General features: G+C 36.0%; 1 protein-coding gene across 1 annotated transcript in view; it reads right to left on the bottom strand.

The window, feature by feature from the left end:
• Window positions 1-3,278: 3,278 nt before the first annotated feature.
• Window positions 3,279-19,150, bottom strand: part of LOC126336690 (caspase-1-like) — a 112,779-nt gene continuing 96,907 nt past the window's right edge. The window contains exon 6 of the mRNA XM_050000641.1: window positions 3,279-5,275. Within this exon, the coding sequence (XP_049856598.1) occupies window positions 4,566-5,275 (710 nt within the window). The 3' untranslated portion in view covers window positions 3,279-4,565. The remainder of the gene's footprint in view (window positions 5,276-19,150) is intronic.

Genomic DNA, 19,150 nt, shown 5'->3' on the forward strand with positions numbered 1-19,150 from the left:
CAGATAGACTTTAAAATACGGTCTTAATGACATCATACATAGGTGAAATGCCACAACAGAGTGAGAAATTTGAGTAAGGAAACTGGAATAGAAAAGCAGACTGATAGAATGAAGGGGTAGGTGAAAATGATCTGAACATGTAAGGAAAATACGACCTGGTAAAATGTCAAAATTAAATGGAGGCCAAATCTGAGGGCAAGAGGGCAAGATAGAAACCCAGTGCAATGTGGATCAATTTGATGAAGACCAGCATAGGAAGTAGAAATGTGGACTGGAACACAATAGTTAAAAAGAAGAGTGATGGAAAGATGATGGAAAGTGGAGACGTACCACAAATGTCCCAACACAGCCTGGTGCTGGATGCAAGGAAATGAAGGCAATGATGGTGACAGTGTTGATTGAAAATTCAACTATTTCTTAGACATATTCCTATAGCACTCTAAATCTCGTTTTCCTGTGATTAAGCAAGACCAAAATGGAACAGAAGCAAGAATAAGGGATCAATAACTCATGGGAATCAAATTATCTTATGCTAGGGAGATGGAACTCTGTCTTTCTCAGAGGACAAACCATAGTCAAGAGTTGATATCCCTTTACTATCAGTTTTGTAAAATCCTCCAGTATGTCATGAAAAAGACAGACTCATATACTGTGACCAAAAAATAAGGCAAAAACTATATAAAAGATTGTTAAAGAAGAAACAAAAATAGTCATCCAAATGAAAAGGAGTCTTCCAAAAATAGCAGAAGTGGTGGTACTTCCAAATTCAGTTATTACTTCCTCACAATGGTAATCAACATTGCACACACTGCTAAATGACAGAGATGCATTCTATTCACTTGTGCAGGCACTGCATGTACAAACAACAGACATTTGTTCGAAAAGTACAATGCTTGAGGAGATTACAAAATTTATTTGATATAGTTACACCTAAGTTTGCTTCATAATCAATCAGTGAATAAGGACTTATTTCCAGACAGACTTAGATATGCCACAGTACAACATACTATGAAACTGAAGGTAAGCAAATTATCTCCAACTGCAGACATATTTCACTCTTTTCAGTCTTTTAAAAAGTTTTTGAGAATATGGCCTATGATAAAATATTGAAGTGTTTAACTAACAAAGAAAAGCTTGTTAACCTCCTGCAGTTTAGCTTTTGTAAAGGATTCTACATGGAGAAAGGAATCAGATACCTCATATGTGAAGTTCTAGCAGAACTAAACATGAAAAATTATCCTGTTGTTATGTTTTTTAACCCTGATCAAGGCTTTGACTGTGTGGATCGATAAATTATACTTGACAAATTTAGGTGTTATGGAAATACTCAATAAATGATCAGTGCTGGAGCCTGTACTTCTTAAAGATTTAACAATAATGTCTTCTCTCACTCTAGACCAGGACTGTTTTACACACTGACAAACTTGTTTGTTTGTAGGTTGTGTTAAAGCTCCCTTTGGAGTGAATCCATGTTGGGTTTCATCCATCATCTGTTTGTTCCATTCCTTCTTTCATATAAACTTTAAATAATTTATTTATTGAGACATCAAGTGGTTGCAGTTGTGAAGTAAGTCCTCCCAAAATAACAGCGAGCTCTGTATTTCCTTGTCTGAATCTCTCTTTCACAGAGTTTTTCAAATGACTACTAAACTGATCTACCACAAGAAGGGAACTCTTCTTCAATAAATAACCTTTCCTTCTCTCCCACACTCTGTTACTCCATAATTTCATACAAGCCATCCAACCTTTGTCATGAACATAAACAAAAGTAACTTTGGTACCATCAGCACAACATGAAAGGACAACAATGTAGTGCACTTTTTTCAGTCCACTTGTTTTTATAGTCACAGTTTTAGCACCTTTTATGGCAATATTTCTGTTACTCAGCACAACAAATGTCAGAGGTGTTTAGTTTGTATTTTTTATTTGGGTTAGTTCCACACTGGTTTTCTTTCGATGATGGATAATAAAACAATGGAAAGATAATATTTTCTCTACATACTCTTATGGGATTTTCTGAGATATTTTGGTTCTGGTTTGCATGCTAAGTCCATTATGCTTCATAAACTTGTAACAGTTGTCAATACAAACATCCTCAAATGATGTTTATATGAGGCACAAGCTGAACAAAAACTAGATGTACCATTAATAACCAGCACTAACTTGCACTTTCTTAATGGGCAAGCTCAATGAAAAAGTTAGCTTGTAGTGCACAACAAAAATGAGAATGGTTTGACGCCATGGTTAACGAAATTGTAGATGAACATAAAACGTGAAGAGGGCATCATTACACCATGTAGCTCATCAATAACAAAATAAAATATTTATGTATCCAGTAAGACAAACTATGAATGGGCAATAGTCAAGTTAGTTCACCTCCTGAAGATTCATACTGGCCAGCAATTGAGTCTCATAACTTATCGGTTTCCTTGACTAAAATTTCCTTTGATAAAATTAAAATATTTTGTTGGTGTTGACATTCCTCTTACATAAATGGATTATTACTTTCAGAATGGTAAACAGAGCATGACATTGAAAGACTGTGTTATTGGGACAAATCTTACCTGGGAATTGGGGAACATATTGCGAAGGGTCACACCAGGATTTGCACTATATCCACTGTTCTTCACAGCTTGTATAAATTATCTTTCAATGACTTTAAAGGGTAGTTCAAAAACTGATATGTTTGGTGATGATGCAAAACTATAAAACTTGGGCATTACACTGTTAAAACTTAGTAACTGACACTGTTTGATCAGTATTTGTGCTACATTGTAATAACATAATCATGATGATCTCTGCTATGAGATAATACAAATGCTGATCAGATTGTGTCAGTTAATAAATTTTAAAGCCATAACATATTATTTTTATAGCCTTTGTTCTTCTTGACTGGTTATGAATGATGTAAAGATATTTTACCTGTTTGCTCTGTATGGATCTTGTCAGTTTTTAAAAAAACAGTTTTAATGACGTGTTGAGCCACTGTGACAGTTACACTAAGCAAGAATGTTTTTATGATATGATGATGGCTTGTATGTAGCTGAAACTAGTAATCAAACAAAAAATTTATTTGTGAACTTGATTTTGAGGCTTTTCACCCTAAATTTAAAAATTACTACAAATTGCTTGTCTCCAACATTGTAAATGTCAACAACCATGTTATTGTATTCAGTCTAGATGGCAGCTAAACAGGTTTACAACTGGTTGGTCTCAATCTCATAAATACTTGCAGGGGCCTGAAGTAGACATTAATCATGAAGCTCAATTTAGTTTTGGACCAAGAATTTTCTCTTTTTATTTGTAAGTACTTTAATCACAATGATAACATGGATTTAAAGAAACATTTGTTTTATTCTTTAAATATGTACTTGTGGGAATTCTGAAGCTTAATTACCCCTTTAATTTAAAAGATGTGTAGCTACAAAGAAAATATAATTTTGTAAGAACAATCTTTAATGAACTTCTTTGCAATCTAAGAGAAAGGAGAGAAGAAGAAGAAGAAGAAGAAGAAGAAGAGGTACAAGAAGTGATATTGTAGACAAAAATACATCTACAGAAGTAAATTGAAATATGCCTCAACAATCATTCATCAGTTTCCTGCCAGTTTTTATTACTATCATTTCCAGATGGTACTGTTTGTATCTGTTGTGTAGATTAATTTCCCTTGTTTGAATTTTTTTGATAAATGTAGTCACACACTAAAACAGTGATTCATATATCAAACAGGAAATCTGTTATTGCAGATGGGAACTGTATAAATAATTTAACAGCACTTAAGTGCTGAAGCTCGCAGGGAGACAATGCTCTTATCTCATGACTAAAATCAGTTCATCAATACATCTTAAATATCTACCAGTGAATAATGATGTATTCTTCAGAAACTCTATTTCAAAAATCTGATACTCAGTATTATTTCAGAACAATGAGACTGCTTTTCTAATAAAGGTTTTTCTGGATTACTAGTCCTTGCAACTTCGAGAAATTCACTTTCATTTCAGTCTCTGTTCTGTGGCTTTAACCTGCACCATTAGCAGTTGAGTAACTGAATACGGTAAAAATAACAGAAAAATATTCTATACCTTGGTGACTATTCAAAAACAGTGTAGTTAACTAATTTTTCACAGAATATCAGTTACAGTCTTTATTTTACAGTTATGGGACAGCTTTATCTATTACAAATATGTAACTAGTAAGTTATTAAATTTGACAAAGGAGTTTATTGAATTTATGAGAAAAACAATCAACTTTCACGTGTTATTGTCTTGTCTAAATGTAGTTCACAACTGAAAATGTATAAAAAGTGTTTGTAACATTTCTTATTGATACTGATTGTGAAAAGTACACTGCAGCAAAGTAAAATATTGTTTTCAGTTGCAGAATTAATCTTCTGTAAATTGTAGTAAATATCTAGATTAAAAGAATGTTTGGAAATATATTATAATACACTACAGTCATCATTTGATTCATTATTTTTAATATTAGTAGGAACTATCTCATCAGCTTACATTTCATATTTGCATATAAAATGTAAATGGATTTTTTTAAAAGTAGAGTTCGTACTGTTACTTTTTATCAGAATTAACAGACTGTGAAGAACCTGACAGCTGCTTTGATTTTGCTTGAATGTTTGCAATTTGTGAGTCACTTATATTTAGAACATGAAAATACTGCCATTTTCTACCATATCTGACAAAAAATTTTATAACGTGTTCATACAAAAACTTCCGCTTATTGTTATCCATTTTCTTCCAAATAGATAAATGGCTTAATATTATATGTCCTGTATCTATTGCATCTTCAGACAATAATTTTTCTTCATAATTTAAAAACATGTCTAAGTAAGTTTTTAATTTTAGCATTTCTTTATCTTCAGGCACCACAGAATATGTACTCATGGGTGCAGGGAGTGGGGTTTCCCAGTCTTTATCAACTACAGTTTTTTTAACAGTTCTTCTTGGTGAAGGCTCCTTCTCTTTTTTTGTATGAAGATCTAGTAGAAGATCATGCATTTCATCTAATTTGCTTCTGATACCTGTTTCATTAAACTGTGGTTTCTCAGATAAATAAAACTTTCTTGTTAGAGAACTCTGAATCACTGGCATTTGCTTCCTTTCACGTATTCCACTTAACCTCACTCTTCTGGTAGCCACATTGAAGTTAACATGTGTTAGCATTGTCAACAGATCATATCTTTCACCATTTTTGTTTAGTTCACTACACAGCTCTTGGATGAACCAAGATCCCTCCTCAGTATCACGATATGCCACCCTACCTGGAAACAGAAACAAAATAGAGTTTATCTTTGATGTAGCCTCACATAAATTTCTACACACTTTCTAAAATTAAGGGAAGCACAAAAACTCTCAACTATTACACAACTGCATAAATCTGCATTTTTGAACTGTTAATGCATAGTCTTTATATTGATCATAAGTTGAAAGCACTCATTTTATTCTTCATAACACAGATTATAATGAGACTGGTTGCCAATAGTGTTTGTTTCTGTTTCATAGGCAAAACTGAACAATTTCAACTGGCAAATTCTGGTAAAAGTAATTAGCAATTCACAGGATGATTAGTAACATTCACTACCCAGAGAAAATATGTTTTCTATACTCAGATCTGTGCTTTATATATTCTCATAATATTAAAAGCTCTCAAGCATAAGTAGATATGTGAATTACTAAATATGTGTATTTATGTGTACATGTCACTGGTCTCAATAGTGAAAGTAGTTGCCAGAGCAGTGGTTATGGTGGATGCTGTATAGAAAACTAGTTAAGGCATCCATCATCAGGAACCACATGGAGCTCAAGAAGGTGTCTGCTCAAACTACGTGGACTCACACCCATGGATCTTGTGGGTTCAGCCATGGTGAGTGATAGTATGGTGACAATCATGTTCTGCATACAAGCTTCTGTGTACAGGCTGCACATGCACAGATCATCATCTCAATTTCTGCACCACTGGCCAATCAATAAGGGTGATGTGGGTCTAAATTCTTCATCTGTGCAGTGCCCCAAAGTGATAAATGAAGTGACTGTAGCAGTTGCTGGTGTAGGGGCCCTGTAATGACCACCTTGTATTGTGCCAATTTGATACCAATCAGGCATATTTCAAACTGCACACTGAGGTGACAATACAACTAGTAGTGTCAGAAAGGAAGATGGGCATTTGTAGGAAGACGGTCTACTTACCATCACTGGACGTGGCACAATCTAACATAGAAGCTGTCACAAAACCACCTAGTGCATAATCTGGTTAGGAAAGTTCTGGTGGAATGTAAATAAATTAGGAGTAAAGGTTACAACTTATGGAATAGTAGAAGTGTTGAGTCACTGACAAACACACAAGAAAGAATGAACCTTAAACCTAAATTATTTACTAAGTGCAAAATATGTGCTTTTGAAATTCATTTACATAACAAGCCAACTTCTGATATTTCCTTTGTGTAGAAATGAGATCATGTATGTCAGATAAAGTCACATCAAAAATCTAGATCCTACTATTTTACATAAAATGTACATGTGATTGTCATACTGATGCTGCCAAGAATTGTTTGTGTGTGTGTGTGTGTGTCATATATACCATTTATTTACAAATGTATGTGCCATAAAAATTTATCTTGTTAGTATTATAGCATCAGTTGTAATATACACATGTACTTTGCAAATTTTGGCACAGATATCTAATTTCACACAATCATTGCCCCTAATTCCAGTGTGTATCTGTGCGAATAAAGTTATATATTTTGGCAATTTTATAACATTTATGTGTGTCATGCACAACTTAAAATTTTCATAGAAAATTAAAGGTTATGAGCTACAGTTGCATATTCTACAAATATCAGCAGCAATGTGTGGTGCAAGAAATCATTGCTCCTTAATTACAGTGTAGGTATTTATTTACCAGTAATCAGTGCAACATTTTCACTTTTTTTGACTTGTCGTTGTGTTTATCCCTAGAAAGCGTTTCAAAGTGTATACCTATCATTTAAATATAGCTCTTATGAAGCTAGCTGCTGGGTGGGTTCTGCATATACTAAAAGTATCAAATCATGCTACATTTAAACAACACTGTATGCTGTCTGCATTTGTCATAAATTTCCACTATTTTTGATTTTGTTACTTTAGTTTGTCAGTGATCATACCCCTGAAAAAAAAAACAAATGTTTGAACGTCTAAGTTCCAAGTAGCTTCTTAAAGGGAACTTGTAATCTTTGTTGTAGTGTAACAGCTCCAAAAATTAAAAGAGAATCAGAAAGTGGGGGTTCAAGTTATCAATATACTATTCAGTAAAACATTGCATAGTCACAATGCAACCACACTGTGAATGCTATTATTGGGCAAGGGATGAAATAGAGCTATTCATAAACAGATGAACATTTCCCTGATTGCTGTCCAGTAATTGGAAGCTACTGTGAATTGTTATGTTGAGAGGAGTACCAAGGGATGCATGCAGATACCAAGATGCCTAAAATACTATCCTCTACCTTGAATACTGTCTCTTTTGAGCGATGTTGAGGGTATATTACCACTCATGCACTTGACTATGAATGGTGTGTCAGCAGTAGGTATAGCTGGCCTCTACAGGAGAGGCATGAACCCAAAAGAATTCAGGATATGACAACCCATCCCATTAATCAACAAGTTCAACATGCTGTCTTTCACTGAAATTGGAGGACAAATAGTGAATAATGGTACCCCGTAGGGAAATGGCAGTTAGTTAGTTAAATATTTCATAAATCATTTGAAATGTTCTTTTATCAAAATGATGTGGAATTAGCCAGTTTACAGGATATGTAGACATGACTAGTTTTAACATTAATGAACATATTTTTCAGTCCTATTTATGTAGCTACATTTAAAGACTACTTTTTTTAATACAGGGTACCAGTTTTTGAATAAAAATTTGTCTATAGAAAGAAGTTGCCGAGTGGAATTATTTTAGGTTAGATTTAAAACTGAGCAAATTATCAAAACATAGTCTGCTATATATTGAACTCTTTTCTGAGCCACTGACAATTTTGATAATCGGTAATAAGCGGCATTTTTTCCCTCAAGTGTTCCAGGTAGGGGCATCACTGTATTTCTCAGTGAGTATACATGTTGTGATGGAGCAGTTGAAATTCCTAACTCGTTGAAGAGATACCTACAAGATAACCATGGATGATCCTTACTGCTTGTTTTTGTGTAATCAATAGTTTCTTTCTAAGTGATGAGATACCACAGAACATTGTTCCTTAACGCAATAATGAATGGAAAAATTCAAAATGTGTCAGGAAATTGATTCATTTGTTTCCAAGACTACCAATTTCATGAAAAGAAAAGTAGCTGATGTTTGTGGTTTGTGTAGATCAGCAAAATGCCTCTTTCAGTTCAAGTGATAAACAAGGTGTAAACCCACAATTTTGGAGCATGCTGCTCTGTTTACTATTCATGTGCTACATTGATTGTTACTAGGGATATTTATTGCACAGGACAGAATACAGTGTGTTTTTTTTCAAAATTTAGGGAGACTCCATTGCAAGAGAACCACTTAATAATTCCCTGGAAAATATCAGTAAGTCCCTTCCATTGCTTTCGCTCTAATGGGGTTAATTATAACACTAATATCACTGCAAAAAGTACTGACTTTGCCTGATGAATGTTCAGTCATTCACATAGAGTGTACACAAAACTGAACCTTGTGAGATCCCATTCATTATTTTTCACAGTCTGTAAAGTTTTCTCTCCTTCCAAGACTATTTGAATAATCCAGTGCACTTTTTGCATTCTGTTCATTAAGTATGATTCATAGAAATTATTTATATAGCCATCAATTCCATTAACTTCAGTTCTTCTAAAAAAGTAACAAGACAACACAATCAAATGTGTTGGAAAGATCACAAAAAATACCAGCTGGTAATAGTTTATCATTTAAGGTTTATATTAGATGATGAGTGAATGTATGAACAGCATACTCAGTTGAGCATCTCATCTAGAACCCAAACTGTGATATGCTAAGTAAATTGTTTCTACCTAAATGTGGAACTATTCTTTAGTACATTACTTTTTCGGATATTTTGGGTAAAGATGTCAGTAAGGAAATTTGATGATAATTATTTACATCTTTCTTGTCACCTATCTTAAGAAGAGGTTTAATAGTTGCATATTTTAGTCTGTCTCTAAAAATTCTGTGCCAGTGAAAGTTACAATAACTTATCAGAATTCTGTTTGAAATTCCATCAACACCATTTGAGCTTTTTTGTTTTATAAATTTTCTATTAATTTTTGAGAAGTATGCTGGTGCTACTTCTAGTTCCCTTAAGTTTTGTGAAATAACTTTTTAATATATTCTTTTCTTTCTTCAACTGAATCATTTAATTCCGTTTTTACTGCTACATTTTCAAAGTGGTTATTAAAAATACTCATGTCTTGTGAATATCTGTCACAACATATTCAATTAGTTTAATTGATACAGTATCTTGGGTTGATATCCCATATTACTTATTATTAGCATTATTAATTTCTATCAGATGTGCACACTTCTGGACATTGAATTTCACACTAGCATCTTCTTCCATCTATTTTATTTATTTGTTTTCATTTATTTATCCATCCATAGACAACAGATTTTGTATGAATGTTCTCCAAATGTACATGTAAATTTTATACAAAAGTGTTGCAAGGAAATGGAACATAGGCCCTACTGTTCATATTATTAACTTAAAACAGATTAAAACAATTTGAAGAAGATTTACAAAAGTTTGGTTCTTCATGACAATATAGTACCAAAACACTTACAATTTTACCTCTCCAAGGATTCTACTGCTCATACATAACAAAGATATGGAAACTCACTCTACACCAATATGACAATAGAGTTTATATTTTCATTTCTGATATTAACACTTCCTCCAAAGAAAAATATAAAAGTGAGTGCTGAATTTCATATCGATTTAATCTTCTGTACTCCAATTCTTTCACACAGCATCTCGAGTTGGACACTTTGCAATGGCTTCGTTAGTGTATCAGCTAACCGGTTAGACCCATTAATATGTACTAATCCATGGTTCCCGTTCAAGAATGTTTCCTTGATGTAGAAGTGACAGACTTGTATGTGCGTCATCTTTTGACGATGTTTTGGATTTTTAGACAGTTTCACTGTACTTGTATTGTCAACATAAAGTGTAGGAGGTTTCACTTGTTTGGAAGCGCAATCATTTTATACAGCAATGTTTTCAGCCAGATGAATTCCTTTGCTCCTTTGTTTGCTGACATTTTCTCTCCTTCTATAGTGGGTATAGCCACTGTCTTTTGTAATTGACAGGTCCATCATACAGCTCCATGAATGAGAATCATGACAACAGTTGTCAACCATCTCATGTACTTGTCACCAGCATAATCAGGATCATTGTAGAACTTTAAACCTTAATTGTAGTTGCAGATAATTTCAAAATCCATTGTATTGTTCAGGTACCTAAAAATTCATTTTTTTTACTCCAGTTTTGAACTGTAAGATCTTCAACGGCTCTAGATGCTTTGTTTACTGCAAAAGAAATGTCCAGAAGTGAGACTGTAGTCAAACACATCAGACAGCTCACTACCTCACAATAATGTGTACCTAATTGTTAAACAAACTCTATTACACTCAGACGCTCCAAATATTTCTGGAATTTCCTTTGTACAGTCCTTTTGATTTACCACTATCAACCTATCTTCATTTTGCTGTATCTTCGTACCCAAAAATTGTTGAGACACTCTCTACTTGTGTGGATCTTCAGCTCCAACATTTTCATGAGCTCTTCAATACCTGCTTTGTTGCTGCCCACAACTAAGCCATCACCGACATAAATTGTAACATATGAATAGTTCTTGTTGCTCCAATGGTCGAAGAGATGGATCAGCATCACTGGTTTTAAATCCAGGTTTTGTCATGAAGTCTATAAAACATTGTTGCAAAAAATGCAGTGCCAACTTGAGACCATACAGACATTTCTTCAGTAAACACACACATACAGTATCATCTTCAAAGACTTCCGGATGTCCCATATGTACATCTTCATTGGTTACAACAATTAGAAAAGCTTTTTTTATGTCAAACTGGTCAGGCTTCATTTTCTTTGCAGCAGCCAATATCAACAGTATTTGAATAGCATCATAATGTGCAACAACGCTGAATGTTTCTTCACAGTCAGTTTCCTGCCGCTGTATGGTCCTTTGCCCATGGGTCAACCCTCAAAGCTAAGTTTCATAATTTTTTTGAGTAAAGCCCATCAACTGCAAAATCTATTCACCACTTGGACATTCAACTAACACACAAGTAATATTCTCCATCAGGGGTTCAGTTCTTCATGAATGGCCACTAGACTGCAAAGCTTCAGTATATGAACTTGGATCGTAGTCCCTGATGATAGTAGTTCTAGCCATGAACACACAATCTCTACTGGTCATACAATCTGGCTATTTCTTTTCATGTTCACTTCTTGGTTTCACACTTAATATTTGACTTCCTCCAGAACTTGACATCATATCCTAATCTTTTTCCTCTTCACCTAAACCTTCTGTCATCTTGTCATGGATGGGATTTTCTGATTCTTTTTCCTCATCAGATATCTGATTAGGAGGACTCTGTTGAACAGTTTCATAATGAGCAGCTTAAGATTCAGCAACATTGGTGTGCAGAATCTACATCTACATGGATACTCTGCAAATCAAATTTAAATGCCTGTTAGAGGGTTCATCAAACCACTTTCACATTCTCTATTGTTCCAAACTCGTATAGCGTGCAGAAAGAATGAGCACCTTTATCTTTGTGTACAAGATCTGATTTCCCTTATTTTATCATGGTGTCAACAAAATACTTTCACATTCGGAGGAGAAAGTTGGTGATTGGAATTTCATGAGAAGATGGCGTCTACCCCAAATTGTGTATCATTTCAGTGACACTCTCTCCCCTATTTTGCAATAATACAAAACATGCTGCCCTTCTTTGAAATTTTTTTATGTACTCCATCAATCCTATCTGCTTTATGTTTTGTTAAGTAGGAAGACACTTGCGGGAGATGCAGTGACTAGTACACTTGTTTCAGGGATGCCATCGAGACCGTACTTCAGCTTAAACAGCTGTAGAAGATACAAAGAGAGGTGCATATGTCCTCTTAGTGGATTGGTACAGTCGGCCTTTGGCCGTGGAGCAGTGCAGTGCGTTATGTCCTGGCCACTCCGTGTGGGCACAGTCCCGAATCCTCCCGCGGTCAGAAAAATGGTACCGTATCCTCCCAAGCCCGCAAGACTCTGAAAAACAATGGGATCGAATCCTCTCGTTTAAAGCAGCTACCAGTTATAAACATTATGAATACTCCAAGCAGGCAAAGGAAAGCATATGAAGTTACAGTAGGCCATGCGGCAGTATTCTAAAAGAGGATGGACAAACATAGTTTAGGCAGTCCCCTTAGTGGATCTGTTACATTTTCTAAGTGTCCTGCCAATAAAACACATTCTTTGATTAGGCTTCCACATAACATTTTCTATGTGTTCCTTCCAATTTAAGTTGTTCGTAATGTTAGTTCCTAGGTATTTAGTTTAATTTACAGCCTTTAGATTTGATAGATTTATTGGGTAACTGAAGTACCAAAGTTTAACGGATTCCTACTATCACTCATGCGGATGACTTCATACTTTTCATTATTTAGGATCAATTGCCAATTTTTGCAGCATATAGATAGCTCTTCTAAATCATTTTGAAATTTGTTTTGATCTTCTGATGAGTTTATTAGTCAATAAACGACAGCATCATCTGCAAACATCCTAAGATGGCTGTTCAGATTATCTCCCAAATCGTTTACATAGATAAGGAACAGCAAAGGGCCTATAACACTACCTTGGGGAATCACTTCTGATTTACTTGCTACTTTCCATCAATTACTATGAACTGTGGCCGCTCAGACAGGAAAGCATGAATCCAGTCACACAACTGAGATGATATTCCATAAGCATGCAATTTCATTACAAGCTGCTTGAGTGATACAATGTCAAAAGCTTCATGTGAGTAAAGAGCTAGTTATATTTCATAAGAATGATATTGACTGTATGCCAATAGACCATTTTATTCAAGGTAATTTATAATGTTTGAACACAATATATGTTCCAAAATCCTGCTGCGTATTGATGTTAATGATATGGGCCTATAATTAAGTGGATTACTCCCACTAACTTTCTTGGATATTAGTGTGACCTGTGCAGCTTTCCAGTCTTTGGGTACAAATCTTTCATCGAGTGAATGGTTGTATATGTTTGTTAAGTTTGGAGCTACTGCATCAGCATACTCTGAAAGGAAACTAATTGGTATACAGTTTGGACCATAAGACTTGCTTTTATTAAGTGAATATCTACTTCTATGTTACTCATGTTGGCAGCTGTTCATGATTCAAATTCTGGAATATTTATTTCGTCTTCTTTGGCGAAGGAATTTTGGAAGGCTATATTTAGTAACTCTGCTATGGCAGCACAGTCCTCAATAATGTCTCCATTGCTATCATGCAGAGAAGGCACTGATTGTGTCTTGCCACTAGCATACTTCACAAGTGACCAGCATCTCTTGGATTTTCTGCCAGGTTTTAAGACAAAGTTTTGTTATGGAAATTATTATAAGCATCTTGAATTGAAGTCCACTCTAAATTTTGAGATTCTGTAAAGGATCACCAATCTTAGAGATTTTGCATCTGTTTAAATTTGTCATGATTTTTTCATTGTTTCTGCAACAGTGTTTTGTCCCATTTTGTGTATCATGGGGGATCAGATCTGTTGTTCAATAATTATTTGATATAAATCTCTAAGTTGCTGCTGATACTATTTCTTAAATTCAAGCCACATCTGGTCTACACTTACATTGTTAATTTGAAAGGAGTGGAGACTGTCTCTCAGGAAAGCACGAAGTGAATTTTTATCTCATTTATTGAAAAGGTATATTCTTTGTTTATTTTTGGAGGATTTGGGTGTTACAGTATTCTATCTTGCTATGACAATCCTGTGTTCACTAATCCCTGTATCCATTTTAATGCTTGTTACTAGCCCAGGATTTTATGTTGCTAAGAGGTCAATTGTCTTTTCACAACTGTTTACTATTTGCATGGGCTCATGAACTAACTGCTTGAAATAATTTTCAGAGAATGCATACAGCACAATTTCAGATTATGTTCTATGCATACCTCCAGAATTAAACATATTTTTGCCAACATATTGAGGGTAAATTAAAGTCACTACCAACTGTAATCGTATGAGTCGGGTACGTGTTTGAAAAAAAAAAACTCAAGTTTTCTTTGAATGTTTCAGCAATTGTACATCTGAATTATCTGAACTGGGAGGTCAGAAAAAGGATCAAATTAATATTTTATTCTGGTTGCCAACAATGACCCCTGCCCACACTAACTTACTTCAATTTTGCGACAAGATAAACTACTACTAACAGCAACAAACACACCACTGCCAACTGTGCTTAGTCTATGCTTTTGGAATACCATTAGGTTTCTCACAAAAATTTTGGTTGAGTTCATCTCAGTTTTCAGTGTCTATAACAATTTGAGCTTCAGTGCTTTCTATTAGCACTTGGAGCTCTGGTGCTTTCCCAACACAGCTATGAGAATTTACCACTGTTATACCGATGGTTCCTGTATCTACGTTCTTCCTGTATTCAGCCTGCGCTCTTTGTGAGTGAAGCTCTTTTTGTGTTTTCCTGAGACCCTCTAACCTAAAAAAACCACCCATTCCAGACCACACAGTCCCTGCTACCTGTTTAGTTGCCTCCTGCATATCATGGACTCCTGTATACAATTTTAACCTTGAATTTTAATTGTGAGTACAATCTTCCTTTGAGGTGAAACCCAGACCCTAAAGCTGTCTCAGTCATTTACTTATCCAGCCAGATGTTCAAGCACAGCCTTGTCATCAAACTGTGAATGAAAATTCTTGTTCACATGTTCATAACAATCAGTTGCAAAGATTCTCACGTGATACAGGTTGCCTTATGCTCATCCATATCCAAGGCTGGTTTAAGACCCAAGTGATACACATTGATGCTTATGGCATAAAGCTAAGAGGGCCTCTAAAAGTGCTACAGTTGTAAGATTTTTATACACAAGATACTACCATTAGTACCAAATGCTTGGACACAAGATACTACCATTAGTACCAAATGCTTGGGACACCAAGCTGTAAGGATCACCAGGAGCCCACAACTGCAAGATTTGTATACATTGTATATAACATAACAAATACTAGCAAAATATCACATGGGTGAAAGTGTATGATGGAAAAGGGGAGAAGGGAGGGGGAAAGAGATGCCAAATGTAAAGTCACTTGCATATGGAAATGTTCTCAAAACCATCCCTGTCCATACTACAGTTTATAAGAAGTTTTGTTTGCAGCAGAGTACTTCCTACTGTGATTCAAAAGTTATGTGCTAGTATGCTTGCTTCTGCCCACAGCTCTTTTGGCATTTTACTATGGTGTACGCCCTGCCAGCATTGGATAAGCAGCTGCCAGCAGAAAGTCGTATACTCCTAGCTCACTTATTTGTTATATAGTTTAATTCTTAATTTCTTTGCGTGTTTCTGGTACTTGCATTGTTTAATTCATAAATTTCAGGCATATTATAGTATTTGAGAGTTGTAGCATCACGTTTTAGTACCTGAATAGTGTAAAATCGTGTAGTCGTTTGTCTTCCGTTTTGTTTTGAACGGCCAGTGTCGGTTGGTCACAGCCAGTGTACTCCTTGCCGCCACTGGATAAGCAGCTGCCAGCAGAAAGTCGTATACTCCTAGCTCACTTATTTGTTACATAGTTTAATTCTTCATTTCTTTGTGTGTTTCTGGTACTTGCATTGTTTAGTTCATAAATTTCAGGCGTATTACAGTATTTGAGAGTTGTAGCATCGCGTTTTAATACCTAAATAGTGTAGAATCATGTAGTCTCCTTCCGCCACCAAGCAGTGTGTCAGCAGTGTGCAAGTAGCAGCATTACTCCGGAAACAGCGATCATGTGGGACCCAACTCGCTTTATTTGTTCATGAGACCCAAAAAATATTAGATACAGGCTCCCAGGTAGATGCTATTTTCCTTGACTTCTGGAAGGCATTCGATACAGTTCCACACTGTCGCCTGATAAACAAAGTAAGAGCCTACAGAACATCAGACCAGCTGTGTGACTGGATTGAAGGGTTTTTAGCAAACAGAACACAGCATGTTGTTATCAATGGAGAGACGTCTACAGATGTTAAAGTAATCTCTGGCATGTCACAGGGGAGTGTTATGGGACCATTGCTTTTCACAATATATATAAATGACCTAGTAGATAGTGTCGGAAGTTCCATGCGGCTTTTTGCGGATGATGCTGTAGTATACAGAGAAGTTGCAGCATTAGAAAATTGTAGCGAAATGCAGGAAGATCTGCAGCGGATAGGCACTTGGAGCAGGGAGTGGCAACTGACCCTTAACATAGACAAATGTAATGTATTGCAAATACATAGAAAGAAGGCTCCTTTATTGTATGATTATATGATAGTGGAACAAACACTGGTAGCAGTTACTTCTGTAAAATATCTGGGAGTATGCGGGTGGAACGATTTGAAGTGGAATGATCATATAAAATTGATTGTTGGTAAGGCAGGTACCAGGTTGAGATTCATTGAGAGAGTCCTTAGAAAATGTAGTCCATGAACAAAGGAGGTGGCTTACAAAACACTCGTTCGCCCTTTACTTGGGTATTGCTCATCAGTGTGGGATCCACACCAGATCGGGTTGACGGAGGAGATAGAGAAGATCCAAAGAAGAGCGGCGTGTTTCATCACAGGGTTATTTGGTAACCGTGATAGCATTACGGAGATGTTAAGCAAACTCAAGTGGCAGACTCTGCAAGAGAGGTGCTCTGCATCACGGTGTAGCTTGCTCGCCAGGTTTCAAGAGGGTGCAGTTCTGGATGAGGTATCGAATATATTGCTTCCCCCTACTTATATCTCCCGAGGAGATCACGAATGTAAAATTAGAGAGATTCGAGCGTGCACGGAGGCTTTCAGACAGTCGTTCTTCCCGCAAACCATACGCGACTGGAACAGAAAAGGGAGGTAATGACAGCGGTACGTAAAGTGTCCTCTGCCACACACCGTTGGGTGGCTTGCAGAGTATAAATGTAGATGTAGAACAAAGAATGTCCACACTTCACGATATAGTAACCACCGCAACACAGATTTCGTTTGGTGTGCAGAGTGGCTGTGCTCTATGCCTCTGTTTTCCTGTACTTATGAGACTTTTTTCTTATAATCAAATTCTTTCCCCCCTCCCACTCCCCCTCCCTCTCTCATGTGACACACCTGAACTATTTGATAACATGACAATTTGTCTTAGTTCCATTTAAAAAATGTGTCAGGACAAACTTCATTCTTCTGCTTTAGTAACAAAACTTTACAAAATTTGCTAAATTCATTTTTAAAATGTACATAGTAATGAGCTTTTCCAAGAAATTTTATAGACACAAGTCCATTTACATTGGCATGAATTTATTCACTGGTAGTAATTGGTCAACTTGTTAGATTACTTAATGGCATTCAGTAAATGTTTCCCAGTATACATCCATAACAGGCTTCTGCTTTGCTTCCACCCACATTGTTGTTCATCTGCTTCTTGACACTTTTCATGTGTAGTTTGTGTTGATGACTAAATCTCTCATGATAAACTTGCAGCATATCTAATGTTGTTGTTGTTGTGGTCTTCAGTCCTGAGACTGGTTTGATGCAGCTCTCCATGCTACTCTATCCTGTGCAAGCTTCTTCATCTCCCAGTACCCACTGCAACCTACATCCTTCTGAATCTGCTTAGTGTATTCATCTTTTGGTCTCACTCTATGATTTTTACCCTCTGCACTGCCTTCCAATACTAAACTGGTGATCCGCTGATGCCTCAGAACATGTCCTACCAACCGATCCCTTCTTCTAGTCAGGTTGTGTCACAAACTTCTCTTCTCCCCAATCCTATTCAATACTTCCTCATTAGTTATGTGATCTACCCATCTAATCTTCAGCATTCTTCTGTAGCACCACATTTCGAAAGCTTCTATTCTCTTCTTGGCTAAACTATTTATCATCCACATTTCACTTCCATATATGGCTACACTCCATACAAATAGTTTCAGAAATGACCTCCTGACACTTAAACATATACTTGATGTTAACAAATTTCTCTTCTTCATAAATGCTTTCCTTGCCATTGCCAGTCTACATTTTATATCCTCTCTACTTTGACCATCATCAGTTATTTTGCTCCCCAAATAGCAAAACTCCTTTACAACTGTAAGTGTCTCATTTCCTAATCTAATTCCCTCAGCATCACCCAACTTAATTCGATTATCCCCGTTTTGCTTTTGTTGATGTTCATCTTATATACTCCTCTCAAGACACTATTCATTCCATTCAACTGCTCTTCCAAGTCCTTTGCAGTCTCTGACAGAATTACAATGTCATCAGCGAACCTCAGAGTTTTTATTTCTTCTCCATGGATTTTAATACCTACTCCAAATTTTTCTATTGTTTCCTTTACTGCTTGCTCAATATACAGATTGAATAACACCATGGAGAGGCTACAGCCCCATCTCAATCCCTTCCCAACCACTGCTTCCCTTTCATGCCCCTTGACTTTTATAACTGCCATTTGGTTTCTGTACAAATTGCAAATAGCTTTTCGCTCCCTATGTTTTACCCCTGCCACCTTCAGAATTTGAAAGAGAGTATTCCAGCCAACATTGTCAAAAGTTTTTTCTAAGTCTAGAAATGCTAGAAATGTAGCTTTGCCTTTCCTTAATCTAGCTTCTAAGATAAGTCGTAGGGTCAGTATTGCCTCACGTGTTCCAATATTTCTACGGAATCCAAACTGATCTTCCCTGAGGTTGGCTTCTACTAGTTTTTCCAGTCGTCTGTAAAGAATTCATTGTTAGTATTTTGCAGCTGTGACTTATTAAACTGATAGTTCAGTAATTTTCACATCTGTCAACACCTGCTTTCTTTGGGATTGGAATTATTATATTCTTCTTGAAGTCTGAGACTATTTCGCCTGTCTCATACATCTTGCTCATCAGATGGTAGAGTTTTGTCAGGACTGGCTCTCCCAAGGCTGTCAGTA

The sequence above is a fragment of the Schistocerca gregaria genome, chromosome 2 (genome assembly GCF_023897955.1).
Source record: "Schistocerca gregaria isolate iqSchGreg1 chromosome 2, iqSchGreg1.2, whole genome shotgun sequence".
Classification (NCBI taxonomy): Eukaryota; Metazoa; Arthropoda; class Insecta; order Orthoptera; family Acrididae; genus Schistocerca; species Schistocerca gregaria.